Source organism: Mauremys reevesii, linkage group 11 (genome assembly GCF_016161935.1).
Source record: "Mauremys reevesii isolate NIE-2019 linkage group 11, ASM1616193v1, whole genome shotgun sequence".
Classification (NCBI taxonomy): domain Eukaryota; kingdom Metazoa; phylum Chordata; order Testudines; family Geoemydidae; genus Mauremys; species Mauremys reevesii.
In genome coordinates, this window is record NC_052633.1 from 17,253,607 (window position 1) to 17,274,618 (window position 21,012).

A 21,012-nucleotide genomic window follows, 5' to 3' on the forward strand; every position below is an offset into this window, starting at 1 on the left:
AAGTCACATTTAAACCTTCTGCTAATCTTGAAAAACAACTTTGGGCTAGTTGGCTGCTGGGTTTTTTTCAGGTTCTCTGGAATTCTGAAGCCAAAAATGAATTTTTTTACCTTCAATCTCACTGCTGATATTAATGAGGGGTCAAAGGACATGCAATGCACATGTTTAATTATACCTATACACAGGATAAAGAGACCATTAACACTACAGTTGAAAATATTGCATTGTTATCAGTTTTATGGGGTCAAATTTAATGTCAAAAGCTAGATTCTCCCTAGTTTATTTAGTGTAAGCAATAAAGTTTGATACTAATTATATCATCTAACTCACCTGCTACTGCTCTCCTGTTGTAGGGATCCTTCGATACCTCGTCTTTCTATACCTATTTTAAAAAAAAAAGCAAAGATAGAAAAACAGGCAGGAGAAATCAAAACTGGTCATTGTTACCTATGCACTAAATTGTCAGTGTCAAAAATAATGTGTTTTATAGGACAACAAAAGTAGAATTGATTAAATGTAGGAAAACTTCCATTCATACAGAATCAGTCACCCCCCAAGAGCTGCATAAACTACAAGCCTTATCTTTTTACAGTTGACGTCACTGGAATTTTTCTATTGACTTAATCGGGACCAAGGTTAGGCCCTGCATGCTGAAATCACTTCACCTGTCACCATAATGCAGTCACCTCTGGGGTAAAACGCAGCAGCTGTTTAACAGTTCACTATAAAACAATTCATTGCACCCACAAGGAAGTTGAATTAATAATTTAAACAGTCTTTCTTCTATCCTTGATGTCTACAATTTTATGAATTTAGAACAGGAATTGACAAAACTACTAACCCAACTGAAACAACCATGGGAATTGACATATATTTTTAGTTAAAATACATGCTTTTTTGGTGTTTTGAATGTCCGTATTTTTGTTTTAATAATTAAGTTACTTACCTTGTGCTGAAGAAGCAGAAGCTTCATCAGTTGGCTTGTTCCTGTCAAACATCTATAAACCAAATACAAAAAACATTGAAAACAAATATGAAAAGCATAGTCTTGGCTCTTACCCGATTCTCAATGTCAGCATGGCTGAGCCCCAAGAAAATGACAACACTGTGAAAACACAATACTGTTTCAGATAAGGATTATAATTTAATCTCAACTTAATCTTCATGATCAAAACAAATTCCTGGTTCATTAGATTATTCTATAAACGTCACATACTATCCACTATCCAAGGGCCCAGTAATTCTATGAAGACTTCTTAATCAACCCAAACCTAGAGAGCTGCAGATGCAGTCTTTGCATGCATCAGGCCAGATTAGTCAGAAGAAAATTATCTGCCAGGGAAGCAAAATACCATCCCCATAAATCTAGTGCTTTGATCATTGTGACAGTGCACACTCAGCTCTTGTGAGTGCCTCCTGTTGGGTGAGCATGAATCTGAACGCTCTCTCTTTTTGTGGTGCCCCGTTGGCTGTTGCTCTTGTCAGGCGGGTCTTCAGTGACTCCAGCTAAGTCACACAGTCAAACGCATGAACGAACACTTCTTTTGGAGTAAAAGGTCCAACAGGGCCTGTCCCTGTGCCCTTGGTAATGTCTCCAGCCCTGTCTCTGGGCTCGGTTCTCAGCCCCTTCTGGGCTACCTTTAAGTCCGTCCCTGCCCTGTTATAGAGTAGTGCCCCCAGGGTATCTTCCCTGGAGACTCCAAGTCCTGCCCTTCACTTGGGCTTTTAAATGAAACTTGTTCCCTTCTTGGGGCTTCGGCCACTCTGACAGTGGGCGGAGGGGGGATCTATGCCCACACACTACTCTGGGTCCTGACCCAGGTCCCTATAAATAGCAGCCACATGGTACTTCCTGTTGCTGCTGTTATTCCTTGGGTCACTTCCCACGTAGCCGCTTCTACTTTACCATTACCTCAGGGCTAAAAGTCTCTGTCTGTTCCCTGCTTGAGTAGAGTCTCTTTCAGGCCTCCTCACTTGGAGAGTTTCACAGCTTTCCAAGTCTGCCTCACCCTTTTGGTCACGCCCTGCAGCTCCTTTTAGCTGAGCCTCCTCCATTCTGATTGGCTGCTTCCCTGTAGCCACTAGGCAGGCCTGGAGGACCCACCTTCACTGCTCCTTTCTGGGACAGGGTGTGGTAGGACTGTTGAGGCCTCCAGCACCCCCGTCACAGTCACAAACTGTACAGTTTTAAATTGTATAAATCTTTCTCCTTTTACTAAAGATTTCTATGGAGAGGAACATTTGCACTTTGGTTTTGTACATTAGATCAGGAAATGTCTCTTCCTCCCATAATAGATAAATGTTATCATATCCTATCCAGATCTTAAACTACATTAGTAGGTCTATGCAATGTTCCTGCCAAATTCATTTAATGGCTTAATGGCTTCAGCTACACTTAAAACACAGAGCAAAAACCTATATAACAGAAGCCATGAATGAAATGGAACAAATATGATAACCATCCAGGCTGGAAAAGCCATCTTTATAGCTCAGCATTATCTCCTGATGCACAAGCTGATCTAGACAGAAACATGGCACTGCAAAAACATCCAACTTCATGTTTTGATGTCAGGGAATAAAAAAGAGCTCCAAAGTGTCCCACATTAGCTTTACAATGCTGCAACTGAAACTTTAAATAAACTTTCAGGTACTAACCTTGGTGTTGCCAACCTTTGGCCCCCACCAAAAGCTGATTTCAAGGCTGTTGAACACTAGAGCTCAGACAGGAGGCCATTTTCTGCACAGGACACTCACCCATTCTCATCTCCACTGTCAACCTGGTAATAATGAAATTAAGGGTCTCTTTAGCTAGTTATTGATGTGTTTGTTCTATATTCTAAAGGAGAAAAGGTTTCAGTCTACATAGAATCGATCTGCGAGAAAGTTGGTCCACAAGATGGACAATGCTCTTTTTAAAGCAGCCAATTAACATTTTTGTTTAAGAAATTAATTTTGACAGAGATTCCTTACTAAACTTTGACAGCTTTTTATATATTTCTTAGCATTCCCAGCACTTTCCCGTATGATGATCTCACTCCTCTCCTCATAGTCCCTATTCAACATACACTATTAGGACGTTAATGTTCATGCATTTAAATGTATATCAGTAAATGAAATTCAGTTCCTAAATATAAAACAAATTATGCCTTGAGATGATTGTTATGGATAAAGCCACCAACATGCTTTGAAGAATCACTTCTTCTGCTCATATTGCATAAACCAGCTAGATTAGTAAATTAACTGGCCCTCTCACTGCACTTTATATGTTCAAAACACTTTGTAACTGTTATTAAATTAACCATTTTAACACCAGAGTGAGGTATTTAGCCCCATGTTACAAATAGGGAAACAGTGGCAAAGAGAGTTATTTGCCTATGGCCACAGAAAAAGCATCAAAGCCAAGTTCAAAGCTCAGGACTTGCTGATTCCCAGAACTGCGCTCAGCTCACTAGGCCAGTTATATATTTGACTGCAGCATGACAAACTCTTGATTTCAAACCTACTTTATATTTATCTTTTTGCTCTCATGAAAACTGTATAAGGATCACTTTACATTTGCGCATTTCTTCTCTCTTGCCCCTTCCCCCAGTCTCTGTTCTTACAACTGGAGGAAATGCATTTAGACTCCAATAAGGAACCTGTACCATTACACATTTTATATAGAGGCTATTTAGTCTACATGGAATTTTTTTTTTTTTGTATTTTTCCTCTCACTGTTCTGAATATATTGAGTATCTTCCCTTTGTTTGGGCATTGTCCATGCAACTTTTTCTGCACATTTGTTAATGTGCTTGTGATTTTTTTAATTGCACTCAAAAGTGAGCTGATAATAGCCTTGTCTAAAGCCAGTATAGGGTGGGCAGGCACAGCAATAAAAAAGTGCCTTAATTCGGACTTCAGTTAGTCTTGTTAACGAGCATGACCCTGCACTAATAAAACCAATAGGAGCTTTGCCACTGGCTTCAGTAGGTATAGGATCAAGCCCGAATATTGTCTTTGGACATTCCTGAGCAAACAAATAATGTGACTATCATGAGAGAGTGAAGTGATAGTTTTGTATCCAGGGTCATTCATCCCTACATATAATTATGCACGTTACACAGGTAGACCCTAATCTTGCAAAGAATTCAACAAATGCTTAATGGGATTGGCTTGAAAACAAGAATTCCAGTTTGCAAAAAAGTGTCAAGGTTTCAAAGTCTAATTTCATTCTATATTGGAACAAAAACTAGACCCTTCAAAATTTGTTGCAAAGAAAGACCTACCCCAGAATAGCCATTAGCCCAGTGATTAGCGCACACACCTGGATAATAATAATAAAATAATAATTAGAGATATACCTATCTCCTAGAACTGACCTTGAAAGGTCATCAAGTCCAGCCCCCTGCCTTCACTAGCAGGACCAAGTACTGATTTTTGCACCAGATCCCTAAGTGGCCCCCTCAAGGGTTGAACTCACAACCCTCGGTTTAGCAGGCCAATGCTCAAACTACTGAGCTATCCCTCCCCCAATGGAATCAGCCAGAGCAGAGACTTAAGCCTGGGTTTCCCACAGGTGAGTGCCCTGGGCTTTTAGCTATTCTGGGAGAGTCAATCTCTCTCTCTGACCAGAAATTCCATTGTGGATCTGAGAAACCTTCCCAATGAAATTTTCATCTAAATAGATACAATTCTGCAAAGTTTCAATGAATTGGCATTTTCTATCAAAAAAAAATTCATCGAGAAATTCCAGACCAGCTCTAATGCTTAACTTTAATTAACACCATTGAAGTCAACATACATAAGTGCAGGATTGGGCCTTAGGTATACTGAGTTAAGTCCAGTGTGGCTCTTATCTCTCACTTTTCACGCTGCAAGGGAGTGTCATGGACCAGATGTTCTCACTTACAAAGGGTAGGGTGTAAATTTGTAAGGCCTCAAGCACCCCAATAGCTGTCAGAGAAATATCATTTTCAGAGGAGATTGTTTGCCAAGATTCTGCTGTATATAGTTGACGCATGAGAGACAAATATATCCCTAAGACAAGAAAAATGTTTAAGGATATTGATAGGCAAAGTAAAACACTTAAACCCTGATTGCTTTCCACCGTCCTAAAGGCTGAAAGTATGCTCAGGTCTCAGTTCAGTAGAGCAAGGGAAAGCTTGTGCTTGGATGCCTTGTGTGGCCCCTACCAAAATCTAAACACGGGGAAAGGAGCACAAATCCTCATGTGTTTGGTAATGCAGTCTCATTTAATTTCTAATTTAGAAAAGTCAAAAGGTATTTCTTCATTTGATCTATATTTTTATAATGGGTTCTTTTATCCACAGGCTTTGTAAGAACAACCCTTGTTCAGTTAAGGAATCTCTAAACTTGAAATAGCTCAATGTAATTGTAGTACAATAATACCAATTACTGCTTAAAAATAAATTACATATGTATAATTTTCCTTTAAAATAATATTTCAACATTGTAAAAGTTCTGTATTATGTTGCAAACATAGTAATGACTGGCATCAACTGGAAATGGTTGATTTGGCAGATTTATAACCCATAGGGCTACTGTAGCTGTCTCTTGCAGTTAGAGAGAGAGATTTCTTGTTTAGTTTTATTGAATTACATGGCACACAGCAGTCACGGACCATGAAGAACTGTAAGGAATCCTGAACAAGTGGAGCTAATGAGACCTGACAGGAGACCAAAAGAAAGATGACCATAAGGCACGAAAAAAATTTTTTTTTAAATCAGCACTTTCATTTCGATAGTACATGAAAATGTCATAGGCATCAAAGAAACTCTGGAGACTCCTTTCAGCCTTCCCCTGCAACAGATAAATTAGAAACAAAAAGGGGAGATGATGATCAAAATGACTGAGGAGGGAGGTGTTGTATACATCAAGAATATATACACTTGTTCTGAGGTCCAGAAGGTGGGTGAAAGATCAGATGAAAGTCTCTGGGTGAAGATAAAAAGGTGACAAAACAGGGGTGATGTCATGGTAGGGGGTTCTATGAAAGACCATCAAATCAGGAGGAGAAAACGGATAAGGCACTTCTAGCACACACAACAGAAATATCCAAAAGGTAAGACCTGGTAGTAATGGGGGACTTCAACTATCCAGACATGTTTTGGAAAAGTAATATGCCAAAACACAAAATGTCCAGTAAGTTCTTATTATGTGTTGGGGACGACTTTGTGTTTCAGAAGATAGAGGAAATTACTTGGGGACAGCGATTTTAGACTTGATTCTAACTAACAGGGAAGAATTGGTTGCAAATCTGAAGGCTTAAAACAATTTGGGTGGAAGTGATAATAAAATGATAGAGTTCATAACTCTAAGAAAAGGAAAGAGTGAGAGCAGCAGAATAATGACAATGGACTTTAATAAAGCACATTTTAAGAAACTCAGAGAACAGGTTCCATGGGAAGAAAATCTAAGGGGAAAAAAGGAATTCAGGAGAGCGGGCAGTTTCTCAGAGAGACAATACTAAAGGTGCAACAGCAAACTACCCCAATTCAAAGGAAAGACATGAAAAATAATGAGGCTAATATGGCTCCATCAGGAACTCTTTAATGACTTGAAAATCAAAAAGGAATCTTACAGAAAGTGGAAACATGGACAAACTGCTAAGGACAAGTAGAGCAAAATAGCACAAACATGGACAAAATCAGAAGAGCTAAGACACAAAATGAGTTACACATAGCAAAGGGGCATTAAAGGGGAAAAGAACAGGTTCTATAAATACTTTAGGAGCACAAAAAAAAGATATGAAGGAAAGTGTAGGTCCTCCACTCAGAGGAAAAGAGAGCTAACAACGGATAACACCAAGAAGGCTGAGGTGTCAGAATGCCTATTTTGCTTTGGTCTTCACTAAAATGGCAAATTGTGACCAGATTTTTAACACAATTAATATTAACGAGAAGGAACACAAGCCAAAATAGGGAAAGAAAAGGTGGTAGACTATTTACATAGATAAGTTAGATGTATTCAAGTTGGCAGGACCTCACAAAAATCAATCTAGGATACTGAAGGAACTAGCTGAAGTAATCTTGAAACCATTACCAATTATCTTTCAGAATACATGGAGTACAGGTGAAGTCCCGGAGAACTAGAGAAGGGCAAACATAGTACCTTATCTTTAAAAAGGAGAACAAAGAGGACCTGAGGAGTTATAGATCAGTCAGCCGAACTTTGATATCTCAAAAGATACCGGAACAAATGATTAAATCAGTGGTTCTTAATCTGGGGTGCATGTACTGTTACCGAAATATTGGGTCTGCCTAGCTGAGAGCCAATAACAGCTTGACAGGGATAAGGATAAAATGCTTTATTCTGCAGAAGAAAGGAGAGCTCTGTAGTAGATAAAGAAAACTCTACTGCACAAACCTATGTATTTATTAACATTATACTTTTTAAAACGATTACTGCAATGTACAAACAAAATATCTAGGTTTAAAGAACTGACCTACTTCAACCATTTTTGATAAGGGGTGCGAGAACATATTTTGAGAACCACAGGGGTGCAAGCTGCAGTAAAGGTTAAGAACCACTGGATTAAACAATCAGTTTGGAAGTGCCTCAAGGATAATAGGGTTATAAGTAATAGCCACCATGGAATTGTCAAAATCATGTCAAACCAATCTAATTTCCTTCTTTTGTCCTAGTGAATAGGGGAAGATGTAGTGTGATATATCTTGATTTTAGTAAAGCTTCAGACAGTCTTATAAGCAAACTAGGAAAAGGTAGCCTGGACGAAATTACTACAAAGCGCAAAACTAGTAGTTACCAAATGGTTCGCTGTCAAGTGGGAAAACGTATCTAGTGGGGTCCTGCAGGGTTCCATCCTGGATCTTGTACTATTTAATATTTTAATTAATGACTTAGATAATGGAATGGAGAGTATGCTTATAAAACCTGAGGATGACATCAAACTGGCAGGGGTTGCTAGCATTTTGAAGGACAGGATTAGAATAGAACTGGTCTGAAATAAACAAGGTGAAATTCAATAAAAACAAGTGTAATGGGCAAAGGAAAAATCAAATGCAAAACTACAAAATGGAAAATATCTGGGTAGGCAGTAGTACTGCTGAAAGGGATCTGGGGGTTATAGTGGATCACAAACTGAATACGAGTCAACAATGTGATGCAGTTGCAAAGAGGCTAATGTTCTGGGGTGTATTAACAGAAGGATCCTATGTAAGACACAGACAGCAACTGTCCTGATATACTCAGCGCCAGTCAGGCCTCCACTGGAGTACTGTGTCCAGTTTTGAGCACCACACTTTAATAACATGTGGACAAACTGGAGAGTCCAGAGCAGAGCAACAAAAATTTTAAAAAGTTTAGAAAACCTGACCTACAAAGAAAGGTTAAAAAATCTGGGCATCTTTAGTCTTGCGAAAAGAAGGCTGAGAAAAGCCCTGGTAAGTCTTAAACTGTACGTGAAGGTCTGTTATAAAAAAAGACAGTGATCAATTGTTCTCCAGGTCCACCAAAGGTAGGACAAGAAGTAATCAGCAAGGGAGATTTAGGTTGGACATTAGGAAAAACTTTTCAACTATAAAAACAGTTTAGCACTGGGACAGGCATCCAAAGGAGGTTCTGGAAACTCCATAATTGGAGTTTTTCAAGAACTGGTTTGACAACTGCTATCAAGGATGGTCTAAGTCAGTGATACTCAAACCTCAGTGGTTCAGGAACCAAATTAGAAATCAACATTACCCAAAAGAGCCAGAGTAGTGTGAATTGTTTCACACTCTGAAGATCGCTTCCATTTTTATGGTTTCTGAAATCTGGTATTTCAGCTAGGACACCTCAGAACTACCTCTCTTGATCCTCCAGTTGAGAAAGCCAGTGTCATGTAGGAAACCAAGGAGAAATGGAGGAAAAATCTCTCTTAAAAGGGAACCATCATCCTCCAACTGTATTACTACTACTACCGTTATTATTGGTATTACTGTAGTTCCTAGGAGCCCTAATCATGGACCAGACCCCTTTGTGCTAGGTGCTATAAAAACAGAATAAGGAGTCCCTTCGCCAAAGTTTACAGATTAAGCAATAATTTTTTTGACAGTCAGGTGGTTTCCGAGAGGAGATCCAGTTGTGCTTAACAATTTTGGCAGAAGTCCACTGTTACTAAAGTCTATCTTTCTCACCTCTTGCTCAAAACATGTCTTGGTCACACATCATGTTTTAGATCCCTCTACTAGCTACCCATTTTACTGTTCACTCTTAATCTTAATTTATGGATTTATATTATTCAGTTCCAGCCTACATCTCTGATCTTATCTCCTCTTATTTTCCCATCTGACCCCTCTGTTCCTCAAGGGTACCTCTTCCCCTCTTTGCTTCCATCCCCCTCCCAATTCCAGGCCATCCCCTATACATGAAACAACCTCCCAACTCCCTAAGCCAGGGACCTGTCTTTTATTTGTTCCGTAAAACACTTCTCTTGGTTTTAGGTACTAGAATACTTGGTTTTGTGCGCCCATTGGGATAATTAGAATATAATCTAGCTATTGGCTGTGTGAGTGCTGGTTGGCTCCCAGAATTATCTTTCAAAGAAACCTGGACAATGGTCTGTGCTTGTGGTACTTCAGAACCAGCAATTTGTAAGAGAAAAATCCTACAAACTAAATACAAAATGACTTTCCCAGAAATATGTATGTGTCAAGGGCAGCTAGATAACTAAAGCCTTAATGCACATAAAGATGGTGGTATAGGAAGGAGGGGGTTAATTTTAGGTTAGGGACCGGGGAACCACAGGGGAAAAAACTCATAAAGGAGATGGCCTACACCTTACATGGAAGGGAACAAAAGCAGGGTGGAAGAGAAAAAGCTAAGGTTTTGGTGGTGGTGGTGGTAGAATGAACTGAGTGTGGAGAGCAGTCAAGCTGGAGAATGGCATCTACTATGATCAAATATTCAACACACATTTTGCATGTGTATAGCAACTTCGATTCGAGTACCGTTCTCTGTTTAACCAACATTAAGCCTCACAACACATCTCTGAAATAAGGAAACATTGTTTAGGGGCAGGAAACTCACACACAGGCGGGTAAATGGCTCGCCCAAGGTCATACAGCAATGGGTGCTGCAGAGGTAAAACAGAGCCCAGCAGTCAGGACTCTCAGTTCAGCCCTGCATTTGCAAGGGTCACTAAGTGCCCCCTCGCTACGGACAGGCGCCCACCTACAGAGGCGTTTGAGGGCAGGCAAGTGAGGTGCAGCAACCCAGATCACAGAAATGCCTCACGGGGTAACGGCCTCCAGCGCCACCCTGGCCACTGCCAGTCCCGATTTCAGAGCCCACACGTCCCTTCCACACGCCCACGAGGCTCCCGGGTAGTTACCAGTGATATTTGCCGCTCGGGCCGTGGGCTGCCCACATGCACAGTCACGGGACCAGCCCCACGCTGGGGATTAGACCCCTAGTGATGCCCTTTCCCTTCCCGCCCCTGTTCATTCCCTCCGCGTCGCGTCCCAAATCGCAGCCTCGGAAGATGCCCTGCCCCGCGTGGGGCGGCCCCGTGAGGATGTGGGGGTGGGGTTTAGACAGGGACCCGCGTCCCCTGCCCTACGCCAGCAGCCCCAGCATGACACGGCCAGCCCCAGGCCACCCCCCCAGCCCCCCAGCCCCGCCCCTGGCCACGCGCCTGCGGGGGAAGGTAACGGCAAGCCGGGCCACACGCCGCCACCGTTACTTTCCGGCCCGCACGAGCCGAGGCGGGGCGCGCGCACCTCCACACGCGGGAGAGCGCGCAAGCGGTTGTTTAGTAAACAGCGATGAAGCCCCGCCCACCAGCGTGTGCGCGACGGCAGCGGCGGCCTCGGCAGCGGCTCCCGCCCAAGCCCTCCCGGCAGTGGCTTTTCTGGGCCCTCTCACGGACCACTGTATCGGCGGCCAGCGAACCGGCCTACCGGCCGCCACCCTCCCCAGCAGCCCGGTCTCACCTCAGTCGCTTCCCCTTTTTCCCTTCCGTGCCACGTGGGGGGTCAGAGGACGGGCGCCACCTCCACTTCCTGTTCCGGGTTATTGCCCCGAGCATGACTCTTGTTTCCATGGGCCCTCTATTGGGCGGCTCAGGCCACCAGGCTCATCGCTGCCCCAAGGGCCAGGTCTAGGTAAGCAGAGCTTGGATGAGCTCTCCCATGCCATAAAGTGATGAGCCGTAAAAAAAGACTGCAGAACCTGATCTCATTTGTATGGCCACACTCACCCTGCTGAGGTGCACAGCATGATGGGATTGCTTGCCCAATGATCACTTGTGGCTGGTGTTGGCTTCCCAGTGTCCTTGTTATTGGGGCAGGAGTAATAAAGGTTGTTCTCCTTGTTGTGTGAACTGAGTGCAGAAGAACTGGACCTGGCATAGGCCAATGGTGGGACTCACCCTCAACTATACAGCACTTGCTAAGCTGGGGACTTGGGTTCCAAACACCAATGAGTTGAGAGAAGAGGGGGCAGGTGTCTATATGTAGTGATATGGGTCCTGGTGACTATTTGACAAGTCCTATCTTCATAGTAGACTAGGAAAAATAATTTAGATTTAAGTGAGAGTTTTGTTACATGCTATAAGCTGAAGACATTAATAGGTAGGTGTAAGTATTAGATTTACTTTACAATAGTATCTCTTCTCTACAGCCCACTCACATTAATGGAGGCACTATCCTAAAGGAACTCTTAGATACTGAACTCAGCCCTTGTTATTGCTGGCTTCACCTGGCAGAAGGGTTATCTCTACAAGGGCCCTCTCTCACTAGAGAGGTGAAGAGGTACCTAGTGAGTTTTCCAAAGTGCATGGGCACCTAAGGCCTATCAACTTCAATAAGAGTCAGGGGCCTAGACCCAATGAAAGTCCCACTAGGTTCCTATTTGCATTCCTTAGATGCTTAAATACCTTTAAAAACCTGTCTCTTTCTCAGAAAAAAGTTACATTCCTGCATAGCACGCAAATCCGATATCAGTTTGTGTGTATCTTGTGTTATGCCTGGATTTATAACCATGCTAACATGGGAGATATAGTACTTGCATTTGCAACGTTTAGCCATATATTGTTCCCAACCCATGATTTTATTGCAAGTCTCATGATATTTTCTGTTCTTCTTAACCAGACTCTAGAGACAAGTGATTACATGAGAATTTCAGCTTTCTTTTAAAAAACAATTATTTTCTAGTCCTTATGGTTGTGGAAGAAAACTTGAAAGTGTGACCTGACTGTAAACTTAAAGGCTCAACGAATAGAAGGCAAACACCACCACCACCTCCAAATAAATATACTTTTGATAAAAAAAAATTCAATCTCACTCATGATATTTGGAATCTTGGAGTTGGCAATAATAAAATTTCTACTTTCTAAGAAATACGCTGGGCACTTACCCCTAAAACACATAACTTCTTTACACCATCTGAAGAAAGACTAGGACATAAATACATTTCTGTCATTGTCCTTTTAGCAATCAATAAAGAGCTTGTTTTTCATTAAGTATCATACCTGTCCCATCAAACCTTGTCAGAGAGGAAGGTCCCATTTTGACTTAATGGCTGAATTATAGCTAAGAGTGTTCATGTTATATGGAAGAGCATGAATGTATCTTGGCAGTGTGGTTAAAAATAGTAAACTCACTGCTTAGCTGATGTTCTATTTATTTTAACCTCTAAGGTTTTTAAATTCATCTTATACTCCTTTGAGTGACCAGCTATTGCATCTTTCCCCTTTGCAGTCTCTTCCTGGCATTGGGTCAATATTTTTAGTGTGTGTCTTCATATTTTATGGTAGTAAGGCCAAATGCAAACAAAGTCAAAGCCCCCAAGCCTTTACCTATGAAGACATCTGTCAAGGCTGATTCCCCACTCTGGCACTTCAAGTGAAGAAGGTAGGGGCCCGGAAGGATTCTAAAAATTAATACTGGTCACTCCAGGCTTGTATTAAACTCCCAAGGTTACAGCTTCTCTCTGACCTTGGATGGGTAGATGCTGCCACCACCCAAATGCAAAACCCCTTGGAACCCAGGAAGGTGCACTTGGGAATTCCTTCCTGTGGGTACCCTCAAGCCCTTTCACCCACATCCCCCTCTGGGGAAGAACTGAGAAGGAAAACAAAGGAAATTAGCTGTTGCCCCCAGCTAATTAAACAACATATGCACAAATCTCTTAGGACACCAAAAATCCAATCCTGTTCTTAGGAAAGGTAAATTTTACTGAAAACAAAAAAAAAGAAAATACATCTGGAAGTTAGGCTTTTGCTAGATTTAAAAAACCCACTTACAAAAATTAAACATCAAGAATAACATTCTTGAGGTCCAGCTTAAAGGTTTCAAGCAAAACAAAAAGCATTTGGAATTAGCACAGAGGAGTCCGCAAGCCAATAAGAAATAAACAGAAATAAACCTAATCATGTCTTTCTAGACATTTTCTGATTTATGAGTAGGTTTTAGGTATGATCTAATGATTTCCATACCATCACAAAAAGCTTTTTACAGCATAGTCCCAGCTCTGTCCCCTCTCTCTGGAGAACAACAACAGAACAGACAAAGGGAAGTTTTTCCCAATTTTAAAAAGTTCTAGCCTTCCCATTGACTCTTTTGGTCAGATGCCCACTCCTATCCTTTTACCTGTGGACTTTTTAACCCTTTACAGGTAAAGCAAGTAGAGAATAGCTACTAAGAGGGATTTTATAGCTAACTGGCTGGTTGGGTGTCCATAAAAGGGAGCTCTCCCCCCCCCCTCCATTTATCACAACATCTGTAAATACAGGTTTGGATTCTGCAGTGTGATCCATCTAACTTACCCTTGTGCACATGTGAAACCATATTGAAAGTGCCATACTATGGGAAATCTTGCAGAGCAAATTTAAGATAAGAATGTACACTCAGGATTGAAGTAATACAGAAAATTATACAGAAAAATAGGGTAGAACTTTTTTAAAAGAGAGGGCTGCTTCATTGTTTTTACTTTTACACTAGTAGCTGAAGGCCCAGGCTATCATAAAGTCATCTGTAAAAAAAGTCAAAAATGGGTAAGAACTTAAAAAGTGGATGGTAACAGACCATGAGTCCCAGTGATGACAGAACCTGATGATATTCTAAACAGAAAGAGCTCCCAACCATGCTTGTAGCTGTTCCCATCACTTCATACTGGCTCAAAAGATATTCTCAGGTTTCAGAGTGACAATCCTAGAATCATATTATATAGATAGGGGTTCTCAAACTGGGGGTCGGGACCCCTCAGGGTCACGAGGTTATTACATGGGGGGTCACGAGCTGTCAACCTCCACCTCAAACCCCGTTTTGCCTCCAGCATTTATAATGGTGTTAAATATATAAAAAAGTGTGTTTAATTTATTGGGGGGGGGTCGTACTCAGAGGCTTGCTGTGTGAAAGGGGTCACCAGTACAAAAAGTTTGAGACCCACTGATATACATGCACATGCATGGGTACGTATACATATGAACAGCAAAAGTGAAAAAAATGCTAGGATGTAGAAGATTCGGATGGAAAATAATACTGAAAAATATTGCAACACCATTATATAAATCACTGGTATATCCTCACCTTGAGTACTGAGTTCAGATCTGTCCACCCCATCTGAAAAAATATTTAACAGAAATAGGGGTGGAAAGAAGGATGATGAAAATTGGAGGTGTGGAAAAGATTCAAATAATGAGAACTGTTTGGTCGGAGAGGGAATATGATAGAGAAATATAAAATAATGAATGGTAAAGAGAAGGTAAAGCAGGCATTCCTATATACCAGGGGTAGGCAACCTATGGCACGCGTGCCGAAGGTGGCATGCAAGCTGATTTTCAGTGGCACTCACACTGCCCGGGTCCTGGCCACCGGTCCGAGGGGGTTCTGCATTTTAATTTAAGTTTAAATGAAGCTTCTTAAACATTTTAAAAACCTTATTTACTTTACATACAACAATAGTTTAGTTATATATTATAGGCTTATAGAAAGAGACCTTCTAAAAATGTTAAAATGTGTTACTGGCACGTGAAACCTTAAATTAGAGTGACTAAATGAAGACTCGGCACACCACTTCTGAAATGTTGTTAACCCCTGGTATATGCCCTTACTTACAATACGAGAATAAGGGAACATTCAATGAAATTTTGAAAAGCATTAAAGCAACAAATTTAAATCTATTTTATATACCACATATAGTTAACCTATGGAGCTTACTGCCACAAGATACTATTGAGTCTAAGAACTCAGCAGGAGTCAAAAAAGAAAGAAAAGAGATACAAACCTGATACAACCTTGTTTCCATTTTAGTTTTCACTCAGCTGTGTTATACTATAGTCCACTAGAGGGCTATCTGATCACCTGTATTCTAACGTACAATGTTAGTACCCTGTAAGAGGTGGGGCAATTTCTTTCTTTGTTTTCATAGGTAGAATATTGTTATTCTTGGCCCAAGTCAAAAGAAAGAGTTAATTATTACATGTATTCTTAATTTGAAATTGCTACTAAATTTGTTCAAATTGTCTCATATACTGCCACAACACAGAGCTTTTTAAAGCAAAGCTTATCTAGCCCAAACCTATGATCACAGACACAATTATAATTGTGTTATGTTTTTATTTTATTTTTTTCAGTCACACTACAGCATCAGCTGGAGAGCCAGCCCTAACTTTGAATCTCCTTTGGTGAATGAACCCCTTCACAGAACTCCAAAGATGTAATTATGTGGGGTCAATACAAATTTTGCAGTTGATTTAAGGGGGAACTGGAACTGGGCCCCAAGAGAGGTAAGCATCCCTCCCTTCTCTCACATCCATGTTGGTTGTTCTAAATCATCCAGTAAAAGTTGTGTTGGTGTCCAGTTGGTGTGGGTCCGGCAGGCTCCCTACCTGGCTCTGTGTGGCTCCCCAGAAGTGGCAACATGGCCCTGCTGCTCCTAGACAGAGGAATGGCCACGGGGGCTCCATGCGCTGCCCCGCTCCACCCACTGGCTCCGCAGCTCCTATTGGCCTGGAACTGCAGCCAATGGGAATTGCAAGGGTGGCACCCGTGGGTGGAGACAGCGTGCAGAGCCCCTTGGCCATGCCTCCACCTAGGAGCATCAGGGACATGTCGCCTCTTCCAGATTGTCGCCCAAGGTGAGTACATCCCAGATCCGGCACCCCGAAACCCTCCCGTGCCCCAACACCCTGCCCTGAGACCCTCCCACATCCAAACTCCCTCCCAGACCATGTGCCCTGCACCTCCTCCCGCACCCCAACCCCCAGTCCTGAGCCCCCCTCCTACACCCAAACTCCCTCCATTGTTAAGTATAAGTCTTGATTAACTGGAATTTTTGACTTACCCGCACTCCCCATCCCCCCAACATGCTGAATAACAAAGCTTTTACTGTATTATGTTTCATATTGCTTCTACAGTAAATGTCATGAAATATTTCCTCACATCTGAAGCCAAGCCAGCTCTTTTACTCTCTGTTATCTTGTGCGTAATTCTGAAGCAAGAAACAAAATTTTGCCCTCAAGAAAAAAGCAGGAATAGAGAAGTTCTGTTTTTTCTCCAACAACAAAACTTAATTACAGGATAAAATTGTTGATAAGCCAAACTACCAGCCTTTGTAAGAGAAAAGACATTTCTTTAATTTAGAAAATGTAGGGACTTTTGCACCTGGGCAAACCAGAAGGTGGTGAAAAGAACTTTTGAACAAAAATCTATTTATTTGACTGGTAGTTTTCAGCATTCCCCTTGCTGTTCAAAGAAACTACTGTATGAACTTGACCTCTTCATTTTTGATTCTGCAATACAGTCATAAACCTCTGTTATGTCATAGGTTGGTATTGTATTTAGGGTCCTGGACTGGGACTCAGAAGATCTGGGTTCATTTTCTGGCTCCGACACAGGCTGTGTGACTTTGGTCAAGTTCACTTAATCTGTGCGTCAGTTTCCCCTCCTCTGTAAAAGGGTGATAATTGCACTTTCTTACCTCACCAGGGTGTATGGAGTGAAGTACTGCAGTAGTGGGGGCCATGTAAGTAGAGAGAAGTATCCAATAACTTAGTCATGTAACAGTCAATTGTCTTGGGAACATTTGAGATGTCAAAATGATCCAATCCTGTGTGCAGAATTCTCATTTACTTCACAATTGGGCCCAAAATCAGCATTATAAATTCCCTGCAGAATAAAATACAGATATAGAAGACTGACTAAGAAGTTTTTTAAAAATTGATATATTCCTCACCCTCATCCAATTTCAGGCCAGTCCACATTATTTTTCAGACTTAAGTTTTCTTCAGTCCTCTTTGCAGCCTGGCAAATGTCATGAAAGTTCACCAGGTTAAACTCAAGATCTATTCATCTGTATTTTGCCATGGGGATGATTTGGAGGGAGAGTGGAATTCTATTAAAAAATTGAGATAGACAAATGTTGAATAAAATTTTTCAAGATTAACCATCCTGGTACTTCAGGATCAAACATTTTCTACCCTGTACTGATAACTCTTAAGCAAAGATTTTAAATATATTTATTGAATTCATTGAATCCATTGGTCGTCTCATGTGACTAATTCTGGAACATGAGGTCTTCCTCCAGTAGATCCCTGTTTTAAATCAGGACTGTGTCAATAGAGAGCTGAGCTTAATTTCTGATGGCTGTCCAGCGGCCTGAGTGAAATGTATTGGCAGTCTCAGTCCACTTTCTCGATAGTATGCAATTTGTACACAGCTGCCCCAAGACGGAAGGTATTCAAAATCTTTCATATAGCACTCACATAATATGGCTATTGGCTACTTACTACTGTGATGTCGTCATCCATGTTATTGGACAGTCAAATCACATGAATGGATAGTCAACATTCAAAAGCTTTAGCCTCTATTTAGGCTTTGTACTGGGAACATGAGAGAGAAGGAGTGGAACACAGCATGGGAATCTCTTCATCCAGCAAAAGTGGAGTTCAGAGTGGAGTCTCATGACAACTCAATATTAAGCTCCTTTGCATGTAGAGGACAGATGTCCAAACCCTCAAAAACCTTCGTAGCACTCCATCCTTTGTCATTTTCTACTCAAATCATTTCAGCAATATCATCTTTAAAAAGATGGGAGTAAATTTCTTGTTGCAGAATGTAAGCAAAAGCCTAATGGGAAGAAATTGTCTCAAGTAAAATTTTACTCCATTTTTGCTTTATACTCCATTTTGCTAGCTTTGAATTAGTAAAAAGAAATTATAGCCTTGAATTAGTAAGAAGAAATTGTTCTGAGTTTATTCTTTACTGATTGTGTTTATGATTGTTTTTAGAAGGATAAAAGTTTTATGGCTGTAATTGCCTTATTTACTGTTTGGTGTGAGTGAAGAATGTCTGGTAATTAACGGAGAAAGGACAGCTAGGTCAGATGGTCAAGAAGGAAGTGGAGGAGTCAAGAGGCGCCAACTTTCCCCTGGATGGCAGATTGATGACCCTAAAGCAAAGGACAAGATAAAGAGTGAAGCCAGAGGGACAAGATAAGGAACAACTGCGGATAACTCCCAGTAACAACCCAAATAATGCTGATTGGAGCAACCTTGAACAGCTCCGATGTAACACAGCGAGTTCCAGAGGCTTGTATGGGAACTTATTACTATAAAAGAAGGGTGTATTGCCATGGAACTTTGGGTTTGTTCTGCATCAACATTGGAGCTTCAAACACGTTTGACAGAGCCTAGCTCCCCCTCCCTCGTGTGAAGTTTCATCTGGCCACTGGAACTGACCAAGCAACACTAAAGACTGGTAGCTATAAGATCCAGCTGCAGAACCTTTTGGGGTGGGTGTGTATGTGTGTGTGTGAATGGAAGCATATGCTAATTTTTAATGCTAAAAACTGTACTCTCAATAAATGTGGCGTATTGACTTATCCCCCTTAAAAGATTCCTTGTGCTTCTTATAAGCATAACAAGGAGACTGGTAGTATACTCCCAGCCTACATCTGAAGTTGATGAGTTTAGAGATAAATAGATAATTAAATAGTGTATACAGGAAATGTTCGCATCCTGGTCTCTTTATCCATATGAATTGTCTCTACTGGGAGCTGACTGTAAGGCATGTAGTCAGTTTATTGATATGTGCTTAAAAAATAGTATGGGGTTGATTGAAACCTTTGTTCCTTTTGATATGTCTTGAGTGGAACTAGAGTTGACAAAGTGCTGGAGTGACCTGTATTGGACAGAGAATTTCAAGGATTTTCCCTGAATTGGAGGAATGTCTATCAGGATGCACCTTACTTCCTGCATGACATTAAGCTGAACAACAACAAATCATATTGATTTCTTCCATCCTTAGTGCATTACATATGCTTCCCCATTTAGCTGTTTGGTATGAAAGATAAAAACTTCCCCAAAGATTTCTTGGCATACAAAGGGGGCCAAATCCTGGAGTCCTTATTCACACAAAACTTTTCAGACTCAATGGAAAGAAGTAAGAACTGAATAAAATTTAAGAAAGAACTTCAGCCTTCATTTACCATGATCTCTTGATAAGAAGCATGGACTGCAATTCTGCTCTCAGTCTAGTCATTCTAAATCTAATACTTGTCCATAGAAGTCAGTGCATTTACTCCTGATTCACAGCAGCATAGCTGAGGAACAGAATCCTAATTTACTTAGACCCCTCTCATCTATGTGCCTGCTGAGGTCCATGGTGGGCTAGATTCTCTGCTGGTATATACTGGCATAGCTTCAGTGACTTTAGTGGATCTTTACACCAGCTGAAAGAGAGTACTAACACATATTGAGGCGTCCATGTAGGGGGAGTGCAGATTGGTGGAATACTTGGTGAAACAATTGAAGTTGGCATGCCCATTTGCAATTCTTGAGATATCCACGGTTCTTTCTGAAACTACTTTTCTGTACACCAGTATCCCACTGCATGGGTGGAGGTAGAACCCCCATTGTGTGAAAAGCATTCTTACTAGACCACGGTCTTGTCAGCTTGGTTATTTGTATTCATTAGATAACAATAGTTAGTCTCTGATATTTAACAAAATACCAGATAAGTGGTTTATTACATGCATAAGTTCAAGAATCTTGGGCTGAACAGAGATTGGATTGCCAGTCACAGAGTGACTCTGGCATCTCATTCCTATTTTGCTATTATAGTACTAAAGAATGTGATCTGAAAGGGCTGTATCAAAACTATTTCCAATTATTTGTGAACACTGAAAAAATCATAAACATCAATGAAAAATTCATGGGAAATTGGACATTTCTCACAAGTAACTTTTCCATGTAATATCTGTCATTGCCTGACGCACCCTTTCCTTTTCCTCTCATCTAAGTTGCGTGCTAAAATTGATGATTTAACTGAATTGAGCAAGCTATAAATTCATTCCCTGAGGTGGCAGAAATTTAACTGAGAGCAGAGCCAGTCATGAACTATGCCACCTATTATATTTTAGATTAGTTGTTCTTTTATAGTAATGTCTCTGAAAAATCTTAATATTTATTAAAACCATCTGAGGGATTTAGCCACATAATCTTCCATTCATTTTAATTAAAAAATATTTTTATTGTCTGTATTACTGTAGTGCCTAGGAGCTGTTGTGCTAACTTCAAGGGAATAAGTAGCCCCAGACAGTCAAAGGTGTTAATGTGACCCTGTCCCTATACAACACTAAACAGTTAAATATGGTTTTGAGTACTGAGACTTCTACTTATTTAGTTCCTTGGCAAACATACCATTAATAAAAAGATTAAAAGGCTTTTTAAAGATACAGAAAAGGGGCAGAACAATTAAAGCACTTGAAATGAAAAGTATTAAGGCTTTCATTTTAACAATATCCTTTATTTCCTTTTGCTGTCTGACAGCCTCCGAGATGGTAATAACTCTTCTTTTTGGGGGGAAAGAAGTTAGGTGAAGTGGGTGAAGCTGTTGTTAAAGTTCTATCCCATTCCCTTGAAAACAGAACTAAAGAAGCATGCACACAGGGAGAGAGAAAAGAAGAGCAAAGATTGAAAACACAGATTCTGTCTCTGTCTCTTACTTGCAACCCCACTGCAGGAGAAACACAGGCCCAGCTCACACTCTGATCAGGCACTCAGAGAGACCT

General features: G+C 40.9%; 2 protein-coding genes across 24 annotated transcripts in view; one reads left to right on the forward strand and one right to left on the reverse strand.

Moving 5' to 3' along the window:
• The window catches only part of ZDBF2 (zinc finger DBF-type containing 2), a 33,636-nt gene extending 22,649 nt beyond the window's left edge, over positions 1-10,987 (reverse strand). For 2 of the 11 annotated variants that reach the window (XM_039493874.1, XM_039493886.1), the window contains exons 1-4: positions 10,932-10,987; positions 2,656-2,777; positions 947-998; positions 331-382 (exon numbers count right to left, since the gene is read on the reverse strand). In XM_039493874.1, coding sequence (XP_039349808.1) covers positions 331-382; positions 947-998 — 104 coding nt within the window. In that variant the 5' untranslated portion in view covers positions 2,656-2,777; positions 10,932-10,987. The other 9 variants (XM_039493877.1, XM_039493879.1, XM_039493880.1 and 6 more) reach the window with 9 other exon arrangements.
• GPR1 (G protein-coupled receptor 1) overlaps positions 1-21,012 on the forward strand; it is a 133,815-nt gene that overhangs the window by 75,441 nt on the left and 37,362 nt on the right. For 6 of the 13 annotated variants that reach the window (XR_005586055.1, XR_005586057.1, XR_005586059.1 and 3 more), the window contains exons 1-2: positions 11,016-11,102; positions 15,575-15,727. The gene's annotated coding sequence lies outside the window, so the exon portion shown is untranslated. Of the gene's footprint in view, positions 1-11,015; positions 11,103-15,574; positions 15,728-16,928; positions 16,966-18,229; positions 18,733-21,012 lie in introns of those variants that run through there. The other 7 variants (XM_039493911.1, XM_039493915.1, XM_039493910.1 and 4 more) reach the window with 6 other exon arrangements.